This window comes from Xyrauchen texanus, chromosome 32 (genome assembly GCF_025860055.1).
Source record: "Xyrauchen texanus isolate HMW12.3.18 chromosome 32, RBS_HiC_50CHRs, whole genome shotgun sequence".
NCBI classification, from domain to species: domain Eukaryota; kingdom Metazoa; phylum Chordata; class Actinopteri; order Cypriniformes; family Catostomidae; genus Xyrauchen; species Xyrauchen texanus.
In genome coordinates, this window is record NC_068307.1 from 36,717,038 (window position 1) to 36,733,927 (window position 16,890).

The window sequence follows — 16,890 nt, forward strand, 5'->3', positions numbered from 1 at the left end:
TATTTACACTCTTGAGATATAGAAAAATAAGAAAAACTGTCAATTTTGGTTCATGTTTCTAAGGGTGAGAGTCTCATTATTTAATCATAATTTTAACAAAAAATGTAAACGCTTTCTTTAAAATAATACCAGAAAATTGACCCTGTTTGTTTTTTTTTTTTTTTTGTTATAAGTTATAAGCCTTTAATTTTGGGCATGCCACTGAAACAGGACATCTTTAAAAACACCTTCAGATCTTAAAGGATTAATAACATGTTTTATTTTGAAATATTAGCTGCAACAATTTTAGAACACGTTATATTTCATAGCTTTGTATTTACAATCTTTCAGTTAAGAAAAAATATGTTTACCACCAATGACTCAGGGCCAGTCATAAAGTGGCTTGTTCTTGTTTTTCCTTGCAAGCTAAACAGACCAAGGTTGACCAAACATGTAGAAATAAATGGTGCATGATAGGCCCTGAATGGGATGGTTTAAATGTAATCAGATTTTTTCAAGGTGTTGATTTCTATATAGAAATAGGCTACATTTATCTAAACAATTAATATTTGAGAACTAATTGCATTGATTGTTTATTTCTAAAGTACATAAACATAAATTCAGAATATAATAAACTGAGTAATCAAAAAAGAAAATAAGATACTTGATGTCACTCATGATAACTACATACCATGCTCCACCAAACTGACATCACAGTCAAAAGTTAAATCATAATCCCATTCAATCTCTAGATCTGTGTCAAGCAAGAAGGAATAGTCAGTGCTTTGAATATACAGCGGTCTGTACTTTCCTCTTCCACGTCAGTATTTTCACTTCCTGTTTGTTCTCCTTGGTCTACAGATTCTGAAATCATATGCTGCACTGGTCTACAGCACACATGGTTTAGCTCAATCTCAAACTCCAGCTTTGCATCAGGATCCTCCCAGGTCCGCACATCTGAACACAGAGGAGAACATTTGTTTACGAAAGCTTTAATCACTTTCAAGTCTCATTCCTGACACGATCTTGTTGATAATAAAAATACACCTGGCAACCACTGACCAAGGAACTGACATTAGACTGACTTAGTCTGCAGCACAGAAAGTCTTCATTCCTATTTTTGGAGAATGACCTCAATTATTAGTTGAATAATTAGTTGCACATTTATTACTGACATACTGTATATTACACGAGAGTATGCACCCAAAACATCTGCAATCTTGTCCCTCTGTCCAGTGGTCAAATACATTATTGTTCTTCCTGGGACAATCTAATGAAGCTGCAGTTAAGACGGTCACAGATGTGGCCAAGGAAGAAGTTACTGACCGCTTCTAAGATGTTTGGAGACGATGATGAGAAATATTTAGGAACCTCTTGCCTGATCCAAAAAAACAACAACTTTGGATATGTACCACAATACTGTAGTATTCAATAAAATAGCTTGAAATTGCCATGTTACTATCATGGTAAATTAATATGATCAATATTCAGTAGGCTACCATATTAAAGTACCATACAGCATAGTACTTTTTCTAATAAGGCAATTTCCTTTAAATGTTCATGCATTTGTATTTATACAGAATTTGAATAAAAAATAAATAAAAAAAACTGAGCATTAATAAAGGCCTGTACATCATCATATTAGTGTAACAGGTATTAAATAATTAAATATGAAATTAGTTTTTGTCAATTTAAACGTTGCTGCTTATTGGATAAATTGAATGCTGTTCTGTTATGAAATCTTGAGATCTGTCACGAACATGCACGTGATGAGCTGTCTGTTTATAACGTGCATCAGAATGTCTAATAGCATTCCTCATTTTACATTGCATATTTGTGTTTGTATTTTCAAATGATCCCTCCATACATTCCAGCATTAAAGGAATAGTTCACCCAAAATTGAAAAAACTTTCATCATTTACTCACCCTCATGCCATCCCAGATGTGTATGACTTTCTTTCTTCTACAGAACACAAAAGAAGAATATCTTTTTAGAAGAATATCTCAGTTCTGTAGGTCCATGCAATGCAAGTGAAACTCCAAAAAGCACAAAGGCAGCATCAAAGCAACCCACTCCAGTGGGTTAATCAATGTCTTCTGAAGCGATATAATCAGTTTTGTAACTAAATCTTAACATCAGGAGTTGAGTCCATGACAATCATGATTTCAAGCTCACACAAATTAATTGAGCTTGAAATCATAATCATGCCTAGAGACTGCAATGGCAAGTTGCATAGTGAAAAAGGAGTTACATTTTAGTCTGTTCTCATCCTAAACCAATTTAGATAACTTCAGAAGACATGGATTAAGCCACTGGAGTGGATTACATTTATGCTGCCTTTAAGTGCTTTTATGGAGCTTCAAAGATCTGGACCCCATTTACTTGCATTACATGGACAAACAGAGCTGAGATATACTTCTAAAATCTTCATTTACAACTGGGATGGCATGAGGGTGAGTAAACGATGAAGGAATGTTCTATTCCTTTAACTGTACGTGAGTCAGTCTCAATGCGGCAGGCGGCGCTCATTTCTTCTAACACATACAGCAGCTAAAGCTAACTAGCTCACGATGGCCGGACAGGAAGATCCAGTGCAAAGAGAAATTCACCAAGACTGGGCTAATCGGGAATACATCGAAGTGATCACCAGCAGCATTAAGAAAATAGCCGATTTCCTCAATTCCTTCGGTAAGATACAGAAGCTGCAGCGCGTCGTCTAATTTTACTCGATTTATTATGCTATCTTTCATGCTAGCATGCTAATCGAGAGACGTAGGCCATTGGCTCTGGTATGTGTGAAAATATGTGGGGTATTTACGACTGTTTTGGCTTTTTAATGCTGTTTAGGACCCCACCGTATCAGAATATGTGTCTATATATGTTGGAGAAGCAATTTATTGGACTTGGCGTAGATTCCGTTGGGACAGGGGAGGTAAACCCCGCCCTCCCTATAATCAAAACAAGCAATATTTATACCAATATCAATGGAAGCATAAATGCTTAACGCTGCAATAATTCAATAAATAGAGTCACGTATCACAGTGTTTATTTGTAAATTCCTTTTTTTTTTTTTTTTTGCAATGTAATTTTATTTTACTATATAGTTGTAGTCAAGATAACTTACAGCCTTTCTGTATGCAACCATTACTTTATCAGTGTATTGTTGACATGTCTTTCTTTTCAGATATGTCCTGCAGATCCCGTTTAGCCACTTTAAATGAGAAACTTACTGCGCTGGAGAGGAGGATTGAGTATATAGAAGCCAGAGTAAGTTAATTACAAAAGTTTGCAGGAATCTCTAGTCTTGGTTTGTTTGATATTTAAACATCGAGTTTGTTGTCTGTTTTGTCTCTTAAGGTCACAAAAGGGGAAACTTTGACTTAAACATCACTCTGTCCATGACAAGGACAAGATGACTACAAACATTCACCTCCTGTCTACATTTACATTCATTATTCAAACTGAATTCCAACTGGTTGGTTCTTGTGCATCAGTTCATTTATGTATGGACCATTGTGATGCTATAAACAGATTTAGGTTCTTCCTCATTTTATGCCTGATTATGGCTGACATCATGCTATAGCTGGACCTCCATTTTTTTAATCTTTTATTTTTTAGATAACTTGTTACGGTCTCTGATGTGCTTTCTTATGCAAACAGCCCTATGTAGTGTGTATTTTGATTCTGACCTGGTTTTAAAACCATGAAATACAAAATATATTAATGGTAATGCAAAGCTAGACTGACATTACCTGAGATAAAAACATACTTTGCCTTGATTTTCTTTTCTATTCCTGAAGAAAAATAAATAGTTTTGATTTTTTCCATTTTACCAGAGTCTTTTCTGTTTTTTTAAACAGATTGTTAAATTCAAAAATAAGTATTTGAAATACATTGCAGCCTGCTGTACATTTATCATGCTACAAACTTCTGCACATGAGAGATGTGAGTTGGAGGTGGGAGTGGATGGAAAGCACTTAAGTGCCAAATTGACTGTTTTAAAGCGGTCCCTGCTTCTTGTTGTAGTATTGTTATGATATTGTTTTTGTGATTAAACATTAAAAAGGTCAGTTAAATCAGCCATGTTTAATGTTGTTTTATTTGAATACTTTGGACAGAGTGCCCACTGTGATTGAAGATGTGGAAATATCAGGGAATCTTTAAAAAGTGTTTTTCATTCCTGGAAGAGTCTGGGGAAATTATTAATATTATAGTGTAATGACCACGTTTAAAAAAATATATAGATATGTTTGTAAGGTTCTCTTCAAGTAAAGAATATGACCTTAATTGTAATCAATATGCTTTAATATTTCAATGATCATTCGCCCTCATTATGTAATTTTATTTCAATTTTGCTAATGTGTTGAGTTGGTCATATTTTGATTAGCCTACATTTTTAAAGAGCACTTTTTATGGCAGCTCATGAATTCGTATTGTGAATTTTTGTTATATACATTTTCATGTCAATACATGATAACTGCAGCTTATTCTTAAAAAGCAAATGTGTTTGTTATTAATCATTATACAGTTTACGAGCAGTCACATAGTAGAAAATAGGTTATGCTAATTATAACATAATCTGCCAGAGGTGGGGGATTTGTTTTACTATCCATATTCACAAAGTTTTAGTTGGGCATAACAAAAAGTAATTGGTCAATTAATCAGCAGTAGAAAAACGGCAACATGGCAAAACATTTACCCTCCTGCAACTCCGTGTAAACATGCGTGGACGTTGTATTTGGGCTACGCTATTTGCAACGCATAATTTCATAATTTTTGAGTCATGTGACCAAACAACATGGCGCCGATCACAGTGGAGTTTGTCTTTGGCAGGAACACCAAACTACATCTGGTTAGAAACCTAATTAGGATTTTACTTTGAAATCAGTTTGAGGAAAAAGATTAGAGTCTCTAGTTTGATCCGATATGCCATTTAAAAAATGTGAGTGATATATCGTGAAATGCCATTCTGCTAAACACAATGTCCACTAATCTGTACATTAGCACCAGGTTTTGATTAGAAATCCTATATTTACTGTGCATTTTCACTTTGAGAACATTGTTTTGCTTTTAGAGACTTTATTTGGAGTTAGGATGAAAATATGATGCATTTCAATCTGTTCTGAGACCAGTATTTCTCAACGGTGTCCCGCTGTACAAAAATGTGGACATACTTTTTTAGGAAAGCTATTTGCTCAAGAATGTTTTTTTTCTTTCTTTCTTTTTTCATGTTTATTTGGTGCTACTAGTTCAAAAAAGGCAAATGGAAAATGCACACAGCAGTCACGCTCGGGTCTCAGGAGAACCTGCGTAAACATGAGGCAGTTTTTCTGAACGTTGCACATATGTTGCACAATAAGCTGTCAACAATTTATGCAATTCAAGCAACTCAGCCAATTCAGTAAATTATAAATGAGTTGAGTCAGTGATGTGAAGGAAGATCCCCGGATCACCAAAAAATATTATAGAATACATGTTTTCGTTTTAAATATATATCTTTATATTTAAAGGACTGCTCTGACATTAACATACATACCCCAATTAATTTCATATCCAATATCCCATGAAAATATCCTATTTGCCTCCTAGTTTACTGGGAGGCTTCCAAACAAAGTAAAATAATTTGTGCTTGAATACTTGAAATTGTATTACTGTAAAAACTGATGGTTCCAATGTTGCAGCTTTTTTCCTAAAATAAGCATTAATTAACATCAGGATATTTATAACCAGTCGCCTCCTAAAACACCTTTAAATCAAATAGGAAAAACATAATAATAATAATAAAATATCATCAATATAAATGCTTGGGTCTCTCGTGAAACGTGAGTGGACTTTTATTTTGAAGAAACCAAAGTGTTTAGAAGTCACGTAGACTTTCCGTTTGTGATCGCGTTGCTCACATTGACACTTTTGTATTCACAACAAACGTGGGAATGATGCTGTCTTTCACACTAGAGTCTTCCATAAGTTTCCGGAAAACAAAATGCAATCAGAGTAATGGACTAGAGAATGTCCCCCTTTTTAATTGAGGGCAGTGGTGAAGAAAGAGGCTTTTTCCAACTTTCAGGTAAAATTGAGGGCAGTGGTAAGGAAAGAGGCGTTTTCCAACTTTCAGGGAAAATGCCATAATGCATAATGCTCCTAGTTTAATATCCACACTCTATATATGTCTTAATGACGATAAAGAATACGTATAACCATTTATTTACATGCTATGTGTAGTTATGCAACACCACCTCTAGATGGCAGCACATTCATGTATTTTTTACACTGAACTCCAAGTCAATCTCCCTTAGTATGCGCCAGAGAATGCACAATGACCAGGCTGTGATCTTGATCCTAGTGCGGTGACTCTCCCAGGCTGTTCTAGTCGTACCCAGTCCTGCCTGCCAGACAGCTGCACCTGCTTGAGATTCAGCCAGATGTACAACAGCGAGGGACTTCTAAACCAGCAACAAGAGGAGGGCGGCTACAGCAGGCCTGTGTTTGAGTGCAATGCCTTATGTGCCTGCAGCAATTCCTTCCAAAAACATGTGGTCCAAAATGGGATCAAGGTCTGCCTTGGTGTCTTCAGCACCAAGGACAAAGGCTTGGGGTGGAGACTAGAACGCCTCCCTTGTGGCCGCTTTGTGTGCGAGTACGCAGGGGAAATCATCGGGCCTCGTGAGGCATGTCACCGCCAGCTGTCCCAGACTCCCAATGATATGAATTACATTATCGCTGTTCAGGAGCACAGTGGAGGAGACAGGGTCACCCAGATGTTTTTAGACTCTGTGTGTGTGGGAAATGTGGGAAGGTTCATCAACCACTCGTGCCAGCCCAACCTGCTCATGGTGCTGGTACGCGTGCACTCACTGTTGCTCAGACTCGCTCTGTTTGTGAACCGACATATAGAGAAGTGTGAAGAACTGACCTTTGACTATGTTGTTGGACTCAACAGCAACACAAATGAACAGAAATGGGATAGAGTGTCAAGCAAGACTCAGACATGGCCTGCTGGTGGAAAAATACAAGGAGAAAAGCCTGTTATTGTGGGGCTTCGAACTGTTAAAGATTTTTACCATTAGATATCTCAGTTCTCAATTAAAACCAGTTTTAATAGCAGTGTAAATCTTCCCTGGCTTTGGATATTCTCCATTTAGTTTAATACTACATCTACTTTAATCCATTTAAAGGGATAGTTCACCCAAGATTTGCAATATTTCAGCTCTGTATGTCCATACAATGCAAGTGAATGGTGGCCAGAACTTTGAAGGTCCAAAAAGCATATAAAGGCAGCATAAAATTAATTCAAATGACTCCAGTGGTTAAAGCCATGTCTTCAGAAGTGATATGATAGACGTGGGTGAGATACAGATCAATATACAAGTAGTTTTTTATGATCAATTTCCATTTTTACATACTTCTTATTTTGTTTTTGGCAATTCACATTCTTTGTGCATATCACCACCTACTGGGCAGGGAGGAGAAATTATTGTAAAAAAGGACTTTAATATTGATCTGTTTCTCAACCATCACCTCTATCATATCGCATCAGAAGATAGGGATTTAACCACTGGAGTTGTTTGGATTACTTTTATGCTGCCTTTGTGTGATTTTTGGAAATTCAAAGTTCTGGCCACCATTCACATGAATTGTATGGACCTACAGAACTGAGACATTCATCTAAAAATCTTCATTTGTGCTCAGCAGAAGAAATAAAGCCATACACATCTGGGAGGTCATGAGGGTGGTTGTCAATTTTATCTGTAAATCTTTTTTTGTTTGGATTTTCTCCCCAATTTGGCATGCCCAATTCCCAATGCCCACAATGTCCTGGTGGTGGTGCAGTTCCTCACCTCAATCCGGGTGACAGAGGACAAATCTCAGTTGTCTCCGCTTCTGGGACAGTCAGCCTACACATCTTATTACGTGGGTTGCTGGGAATGTTACCACGGAGACTTAGCGCATGTTGAGGCTCACACTATCCCCCATCAAAAGCGAGAACCACTTGCTGTATATTGCGACCATGAGGAGGGTAACCCATGTGACTGTACCCTACCTAGAAACCGGGCCAATTTGGTTGCTTAGGAGGCCTGGCTGGAGTCACTAAGCACACCCAACCTTAAATCTTAATGTTGATTTGATTGATTAAATGGCCATTGAGACGTTCAGTGGCGTAACTTGCATCTAACGGGCCCAGTGCAAAGAACCTGTCAGGCCCCCTCTTTTTTAATTGCCCATTGGGCCCTCAGTCATTTTTATGGTTCTTTTTGGTCAAACTTCACGGCCCCCCTCTCACCCCGGAACCTAGGGCAGCTGCCCACCCTGCCCTCCCTGTAGTAACGCCCCTGGAGACGTTATTTGTGTGTGTGGACTACCCATGTAAAAGTTAACGTCTTCCCAAATGTGCAAAAACTTAAACAACAATCTCCAAATCTTGATCGGTATTTGTATGTTAGTTGAAGTTCTTGTAGATGTAGGTTCATCTATTAATAAACGTCTTATTCCAAATCTTTATCAAAGTTTTCTCAAAATATATAGCAGAATCTTACGTTACACCAAAAATTTCTCCTCTAAGATCAGTCTGCATTTGTCACCATACCCATAGCCCATCGGGTAATGGGCAATTAAAAAGAGCCCATGGGTATTTTAATATAGTTGCTGCTGTAACTCTCCTGTCACACTGGGGAGGGAGTGACCCACTTCATTCTGATGCCACCCTAAAATCTACCCCATTTCCAGTCCAGTGCTGTTTTCATCTCCAGCGCAATATTAATATCCACATCTAGGTTAATTAGCACAGAGACCAGAAACCAGAGCATAGCACAAGGCATGCTGAGAAGGAACAGATGGATTCCATCTTTTTCATATGCATCAAGTGCTTTTGGTTACACTGCCAGTGGTCATTCAGGATTTTAACTTTCTTTTTGTTATGGAAATCTTAATCAGTAGACATTTAAGTCTTTAAAGGTGAAGCATACAATTTCTTTGATGTTTAAATACTTGATTGTTCTGAAATGAGTGAACACTATTGCTCTGAGGCGCCATTAAAACAATGCTTTGTTTAAGTATCTTGACCAGCCCGACACAGCAACATCGGCTCACCTAGTGGTGTGAGTTTGGGGCTGGAACTGTCTGCTTAACTAAATAATGGAAGATTATGGGAGTGTTTGGGAGTCCTGTTGGATAACAGTCATTATTTTTGCAGTTCTGTTTAGTGATGCTAGTGGCGTAGAAAATATACACTTCACCTTTAAATCATAGAAGTGCTGTTATTGTTTCCCCCCTAAGAGCTATTTTACCTCATTGCCTTGCTACCTCATTGACTGGGAAACCACCTTATTGGTTGTTTAGCAGGGTGGGCCATCAAGGGGAAAAGTTTCAGTCACAAGAATCAGCCTTTGAAAAACTCAACTACTTTGAAATACCACACACACACACACACATATATTCACCTTGTTTTGTAGTAATCGTGTAATGATGTTGATTGTGTTTCCTCTCAGTTCACATCACTGTTAATGTGAAGATTGTGGTAAATTCTCCCAATTTTGTTTTCGGTCTTATGACTCATTGGGTTTGGTGAGTAAGCACATTCTCAGGTCTCTATGGCAACGGAATGTGTGATATCGACCGGACGGTGCGTGTAGGCTGTAGTGTTTAACAACGATTGTTGCAGAGTAAAATTAGAAATTGTGTATGCTCAGTTAGCAAGTGGCAGCTTTCTGTCATGTCGGTGTATGTATTCAGACAGAAGAGGTCACATCAAGGTGTTGTTGGCGTCTCTGAGGTCACATCCCAGAGAGAGGACTGCATTGTTTGTTGGAGAAATTATTGAAACCTCTATATTGTGAAAAGGAAAACTAATGTTCAAATTTTGCAGGGCCCTTCATTGGACCATATTTGTGACCTAGACAAGGTGTTAAACCCTGCACTGCTCTTTTTTTTCTTTTCTTTTTTTTTCAGAAATGGAGACATATATATATATATATATATATATATATATATATATATATATATGTTTTAATATATTCATATATATGTTTTCTTATATTTATACAGTACATTAAATGTAGTTTAGTTTAGGAGCAATTGGCAAAATGGAACCAAATTAAATATATAATATTTGATATATAATTAAAGTAATACAAATGTAACATTATATGTAATGTCATATTGAAAAAATATTTTTGTTGTTATTATTATTATGTTGTTGTTGTTATTATAAATAATTAATACAAAATGTCATACATTTTGCAAAATTTAATTTACTAGGTTATAATTATATAATTTATGCTATAATTTATTTTTCATATAATCTATCTGCAAAATATAAAAAATATAATAATATTTCATATAATTTTGTGCAATGAATAATTTTTATGGAATGATGCACATTACATTTTATGCAATTAATAAAATATTAAGTATAATGAATTATGCAGGGTCATAAACAAATTTGTTGTTAATAATTCAATGCTATTGTTAATAATATATATAATTTAGATATAATTTCCATATAATATATTCCATATCATTTTATAATATTTAAAATATTATTAATATATTAAGGAAATTAATTTAATAACATATTGAACATATATATAATTTTTTAGTAATGTCATCCATTTTTTTATTTCATGTGCTGTGCTATAATATAATTTATGCTATAATTTCTATTTCATATAATCTGAAATATAAATCATATTTAATATACTTTTATGCAATATATTATATCATAATTATGAAAATAATATTTGTAATTTGTATATAATGATGTATATTCCATATAAAAATATTAAGTATAATGAAATATGCAGGGTCATAAAAATGTTATTAATAATTCAATGCTATTGTTAATAATTATTAATTTTAATTGATTTGAATTAATTACCTGTAATAGCAATTTTCAGTTTGAAGTTATAAATCGATAAACATACATTTTTATTTATGTATAAATAATTATACAAATATAAATTGAAATAACTTAAATTTATAAATGTATATATATTTTTTTAAGAAATAGTTTACTTACATCTATATGACTTGATATTATTAAACTCCTCTATTTGTGTTTGTTGTAGTGGATATTTTTTTCTTTGGCATCAGATCCTCTCGAGAAAGTAGGGCAATGTTTTATCAAACGAGTGTGTGTTTACTTCAAGACTCTGCTGATGTCCACACCACACTGCTGGTGTTCATTTAAAACTGTGTTTTTATGTAGAACATTGTCAGGAGATTTCCACTGCAACATAAAATAGAAAGAGAAATATTCTGGTGGCCCAGATTACAATGTCACTTTAGGATGTTATAGTCATTTCTACTTCCATGATGTTTTATTTTTATTAGGTATATAGACTGTATGTTTATCGATATATACATAATCTCAACAATTCCATTTTTGAAAAAAAAAAAAAAAAAACCATTTACATTGTGGAAACCATTAATGAGCTGTCATTTGCATCACATTAAAAGGAATAAAAGTAGTTAATGTTTTAAAGCACTCTTAAATGTAATCCCCAGAACCATTATTTGTATAAAAATGAAGAGGGCTTATCATTACAACAAAAAGAAACTAAAGGTTTAGATAGTTGCTTTAAACTTGCCTGTATATTAGATGTGTTAGACAGTTATTAAAAGCATGCCACACTCTGCTATGTGGCAAGTGCAGTCTGAATTCACATCTGATTTATTTGAATCAAGATGATTTCAGACCAAACTATTCACACTTTAGCTTGACATAAAACTATGAACCTGTCAGAATGATTGGATTTTCATGATATATGAAAGAGCCGTTCTAAGGCTGAGAAAAGTAGGCAGAGAAATTTAAGTAGACTGACTGACACATTGAAAGTGAAACATGGCAAACTTCTTTTACAGTGTTTGTGTGTACATACAGCATATGACTAATGGCATATATTCTAAAAAAGATGGTTCTTATTTTTTCTCTGAACTGTTTACCTAAAGTCATCATAAAATACAGTGTAACTTCAAAATAAATAGAAGTTACTGCTTTTCATATTGTTGAGAGTTCCACAAGAATTGCTGGGTAAATTAAAGTGTGCTGTGTTTTTGAAATGAATGTTACTGTAATGCATGTCTGGTTGCAGCACAATAGTTTTGTGATATAATGAGCCTGCAACTTGATTAGACAGTGGAGCTGTATCGAATACTGTCACACAGACTGAGAGAGAAACGGAGAATTATGGCCAAATATGTTTCATATATGTATATTCATTTGGAACAAAACATTTGGGCTCCAGATTTCATTTATTAGCTATAATCAATTATTATTCTTAATTCAGGAGTTGAAGCCTTAAAGAGATAGTTCACCCAAAAATAAAAATGCTCTCATCATTTACTCACCCTCATGCCATCCCAGATGTGTATGACTTTCTATCTTCTGCTGAACACAAACAAAGATTTTTAGAAGAATAATTCAGCTCTGTTGATCCTCACAATGCAAGAGAATGGGTACCAACATTTTTAAGCTCCAAAATTCACATAAAGGCATCAAATAAGTAATACATAAGACTCCAGTGGTTAAATCTATATCTTCAGAAGAGATATGATAGGTGTGGGTGACAAACAGATCAATGTTTAAGGGTGTTTTTTTTACTATAAATCCTCCTCCCTGCCCAGTGGGTGGCGATATGCACAAAGAATGAAAATCCCCAAAAACAAAAGAAGAAGAAGAATGTGAAATTGGAGTTTGATTGTACAAAAGGACTTAAATATGGATCTGTTTCAAACCCACAACTATCATGGTCTTCTAAAGACATGGATTTAACCACTGCAGTCTTATGGATTACTTTTTTGCTGCCGTTATATGTATTTTGGAGCTTCAACATTTTGGTCACCATTCACTTGCATTGTGAGGACCTACAGAGCTGAAATATTCTTCTAAAATTTTGATTGTGTTCAGCAAAAGAAAGAAAGTCAAACACATCTGGGATGAGGGTGAGTAAATGATGAGACATTTTAAATTTTTGGGTGAACCATTCCTTTAAAGGCACACTGTAACCCTAATGTTGTCATTACTGGAAAGATCAAGTTGTTATAATTAAATATTACTTGAAATGTCAAGTTTTGGGCTCATAACTCAAATATCTATGCTCCTGAGGGAATGAGATTACTCAATCAATTGTCAACTTATTTGGGTTTTCAGTGCATTGTTAACCCCAAAATGAGTGGTCTGTAAGCATTTACTCACCCTCATGTTGTTCCAAACTTGTATGACTTTCTTCTGTGGAACACAAAAAAAGGATAAGGTTAGCCATCAAGAGCTCATATATTTGTGTTAAAAGGAAATCAATCTGCACTCTCTTTTCCCTTACATCTGTTTAACATTCTGTAATTCTCCATCTACAGAAACCCACTGAGCTGTGTAGTTTCCGCTCATCAGTTATGCCTGTCCTCCACACTACTATTAGTGACAGTCAGATTGCACAGTGTTTAATTGTGACTTATTGAAGCAGCTCAGCTTTGAAAGCACAAATCTGCTAATCGACCCCTTATCAGAGCCCGCTTGAGGTCCTGTCATCTGGAACAGAGAGAAAGTGGTGTTAAACTCAGTTGTTTTTATTGTGTAAGACTGCACTGCGCAAGATCACAGGCCCTTTTCGGCGAGGAGAAATTGAGCTAATTGATGAATACTGATGAAAGACGAGAGGCTGAAAATGGTTTGTGCCTCGTTTGGTTTCAATGGATTTCTTGTTTGCATGGCATCCTTTGATATTACATCTCCGTAGAGTACAAACTATACATTTCCATAGTTACCACATCCGAGAGTGAGCAGAAATTCGATTAAGACTGTATTTTCTTGCATAAAATAATAATAATTCAAAATTGTTGGGTGATTCCTATAATTCGGAGCCTTTTAAGTCCCCACCACAAGTTGTGGTGTTTATAATGTTTCACCCGAGTTCAATTTAAACAGGCTTGGTTAAAACGTAGAAATACATTAACATTGTGTCAATAAATAGTTTTCAATTATTTCCTCATGTCCCCGGAGATGCAAGCCAATAATTTTTGACAAAAATAAGTTGTAATGCTGCCTTCACGTGCTATCGGAATTATCGTAAAGATGAGTTTCCCACTCCGAAGTTGCACACGAACGACCCCTCAAGTTTGTAATTACGACTGAAGTGATTAATAGGTTTTTTATTCATTTTTCTAAATACAACTAATTACTATCGCTTGCAGTTTCTGTCATATTCAGTTATGTATATCAGCAAACATTTGATGCATGTTGTATAGTTTTACACACTGAAAGTAGCTTTTATTTGACCAAAATTCATCATCGTCAACAAGCTAACTGAGTAATAGGTATAATGGTGTCAAAATAAAAGTACCACAAAAATATGTATGAATGAACATTTATGCATTTGGCAGACATTTTATCCAAAGTCGGCCATGTTTCCTGTTCTTTCCGACAACAAAGAACTTAAATGTGACACACTCATAATTACCACTTACTAATTGGGAAGTAGGACAATTCCGATAATCATTATACCTTTGTGGTGAATGTGTCATTTTAACACTGATAGTGGACGTTTTTTGTATGTGCTTTGATTTATTGACCTCCCTGTTATGAGGCTGTGACCTTTAATTGTGACATCAGCCATTCGGCAAAATAATGTAATTTATTTGAAGTGCGTTTTTTTTTTTTTTTTTTTTATCAATGTTTTCCTTTTATTTTGAGAAGTTAGTCATACTCTATGTGGTGGAGCACAACATGTCCACACTATTTTGGTAAGATAAACAGTACTGTAAAAATATATAAAAATAATGACATAAATTGTTTTCATTAATCCATTAATGTCATACAAAGTCCAGTTAACCAGAAAAATAGCTAAATAAATATTTGGTGTGAAAAATTTTTGCCTTCAAAACAGCACCAATTCTCCAACTTACACCTTGACACTGTTATTTTTGGTTGTTGGCAGATAGGATTTTCCAAGCTTCTTGGCAGGGGCGAAAATTTCATAAAAATGTTGGGGGGGACAATAAACATAACAATTCTCAAGAGCAATTTTTGAAGGGGACACCAAGGTTTTTTTTGTTGTTGCCCCGTTTGCATTTGTATCATTTTATTTATTAAACAATTATTTTAAGAATATATCATTATATTATTTACAATACACATATTTTAATGATATTTTAGGGGGACAACCCTCAGATAGGGGGTCCTGACCCCCGACCCCCGACCCCCGCGATTAACGCCTATGCTTCTTGGAGAATTCGCGACTCAAAACTTCTTTCTCGCTGCAAAAAGAACATTTGTTGAAACCAAGCTTCCAAAATGACTAGTTTTCTAATTTCTCCATGTTGTTATGTCACCCTGTGGTAGACATTTGCATCAGATCGCCTCCAAAACCACACATAAAAGGCTACTTTACCTTTAATCACTTCCATAAACCACCCAGTAGTGGTGAGCAGTGATATGGCAATGAGAGAGCAGGTCAGTCAAGAGCAGAGAGCCAATCAAAACAATGGGTGTTTACATTAAGTCTTAAAGGAGAAGCAGCACCAAAACTGAGGGTTTTTGACAGAGTGTCAGAATGAGGGTGGAAAGTTATAATGTTTTAAGTTTGAGTTGGGACTACATTAATACTTTTTGTGGTGTTAATGTAGCATTGATAAAACAGGAAGAATAGGTCTCTGCAGAACAATATTTGGTGTTTCCCAATCTGAGGGCGTTTTCAAACCAGGATGGGTGTTTCTAAACTATCCAATGAAAGTAGGGAATCTCTCTATGTAGTAGGCAATTCAGTAGGCATAGTTACTAAATGACACTGTAGTGGTTCCAACCAGCATGTAATTATCATGCTACCATTCACTTTCTCTAGTTAGTACATAAAGAATTTAAAAAGATTGATTTGAGTTACAATGACACGCCTAATATTGTTGGGTTTACCCAATTCAGCTAGGGTTCTTGCTACACAAAGTGTATGTGTTGAGATTACATAGTCATTTTAAGTGAAGAAAACTCATTTCAAACATGTGAAACCACTGTCTACGATTAAATCAAGTTCAGCCTAAAAGCTATTTGTTTGAGTGTTATGCATTAACTTGTAATAATGTATTTAACCTGGCCCATCATTGAAATTCTTGTTTGTCTAAGTTGGTGCTTTCAGCAGAGATAGCATGTTTGGTTAGCTACAAGTCTAATTTACATGAAAGACATACAAAATAATGTAGCTTATCAATGACTGTACAGGCTAATGGAGCAATAAAAGTGCAAGCCATTAGACCCAGTTAGAGAAATGCTGTAGCTCGTTTAATAAGAGCATTTCCTCTGGGTAAACCAAAGCCATTATCACTGTATAATTGTCTTTTATTTTTAGCGAGGAGGAACTTTGTCCTTTAAGGTGGAACAGCAAAAGCTACCATATGGTTGCAGGACACAAAACTGTGTTGTGCATCTTTTAGATGTGTTTATCAATGTGGTCATCATGACGCATCATCATACAATGTGTTATGGTAGAATTTGTGATACAGGGTTGGATTCAACAAGTTTGGCTGCATTACAAGCTCCAGATGGTGTTGATCAGATCGGAGGGGATACCTATTAAATCAAGTCAGTAAAATGTAAGGACATGTTACGTAGTCTATACAAAGAAACTGACTATGTCACATATATATTATTTCACATAATATAATTCTCATAGATTTACAGTACTACTGTATGCTCTCTCTCTCAGAGTTGAAGACAAAGCTAGATATTGGAGGCTTGGACCCAGATCAAGACTAGACCCCTTGAGGCACAGATCCAGACCAAGACCTGCCAGTCCAAGTATCAGGCTGTTTAAAGAGAGAACATTCCAAATTTATTGAAGCATTCAATTTAAACTGAGCCGCTTTGTACAGTGTTGCCTTTGGAATTCTGGCAAATTCTTTGTAATTGTGATGAAAACATGTTTGAGTAT

At 35.4% G+C, this 16,890-nt stretch overlaps 2 protein-coding genes across 2 annotated transcripts; both read left to right on the forward strand.

Annotated features, from left to right (window-relative positions):
- Positions 1-2,501: 2,501 nt before the first annotated feature.
- brk1 (BRICK1 subunit of SCAR/WAVE actin nucleating complex) lies at positions 2,502-4,059 on the forward strand. The gene is made up of 3 exons (XM_052101334.1): positions 2,502-2,668; positions 3,165-3,247; positions 3,338-4,059. The coding sequence occupies exons 1-3, from the start codon at positions 2,551-2,553 to the stop codon at positions 3,362-3,364; spliced, it is 228 nt and encodes a 75-aa protein (XP_051957294.1). The 5' UTR covers positions 2,502-2,550; the 3' UTR covers positions 3,365-4,059.
- Positions 4,060-5,859: 1,800 nt separating this feature from the next.
- setmar (SET domain and mariner transposase fusion gene) lies at positions 5,860-7,215 on the forward strand. The gene is made up of 2 exons (XM_052101329.1): positions 5,860-6,047; positions 6,324-7,215. Exon 2 carries the CDS (start codon positions 6,403-6,405, stop codon positions 7,045-7,047), a length of 645 nt encoding a protein of 214 aa, XP_051957289.1. The 5' UTR covers positions 5,860-6,047; positions 6,324-6,402; the 3' UTR covers positions 7,048-7,215.
- The last annotated feature ends 9,675 nt before the right edge of the window (positions 7,216-16,890 follow it).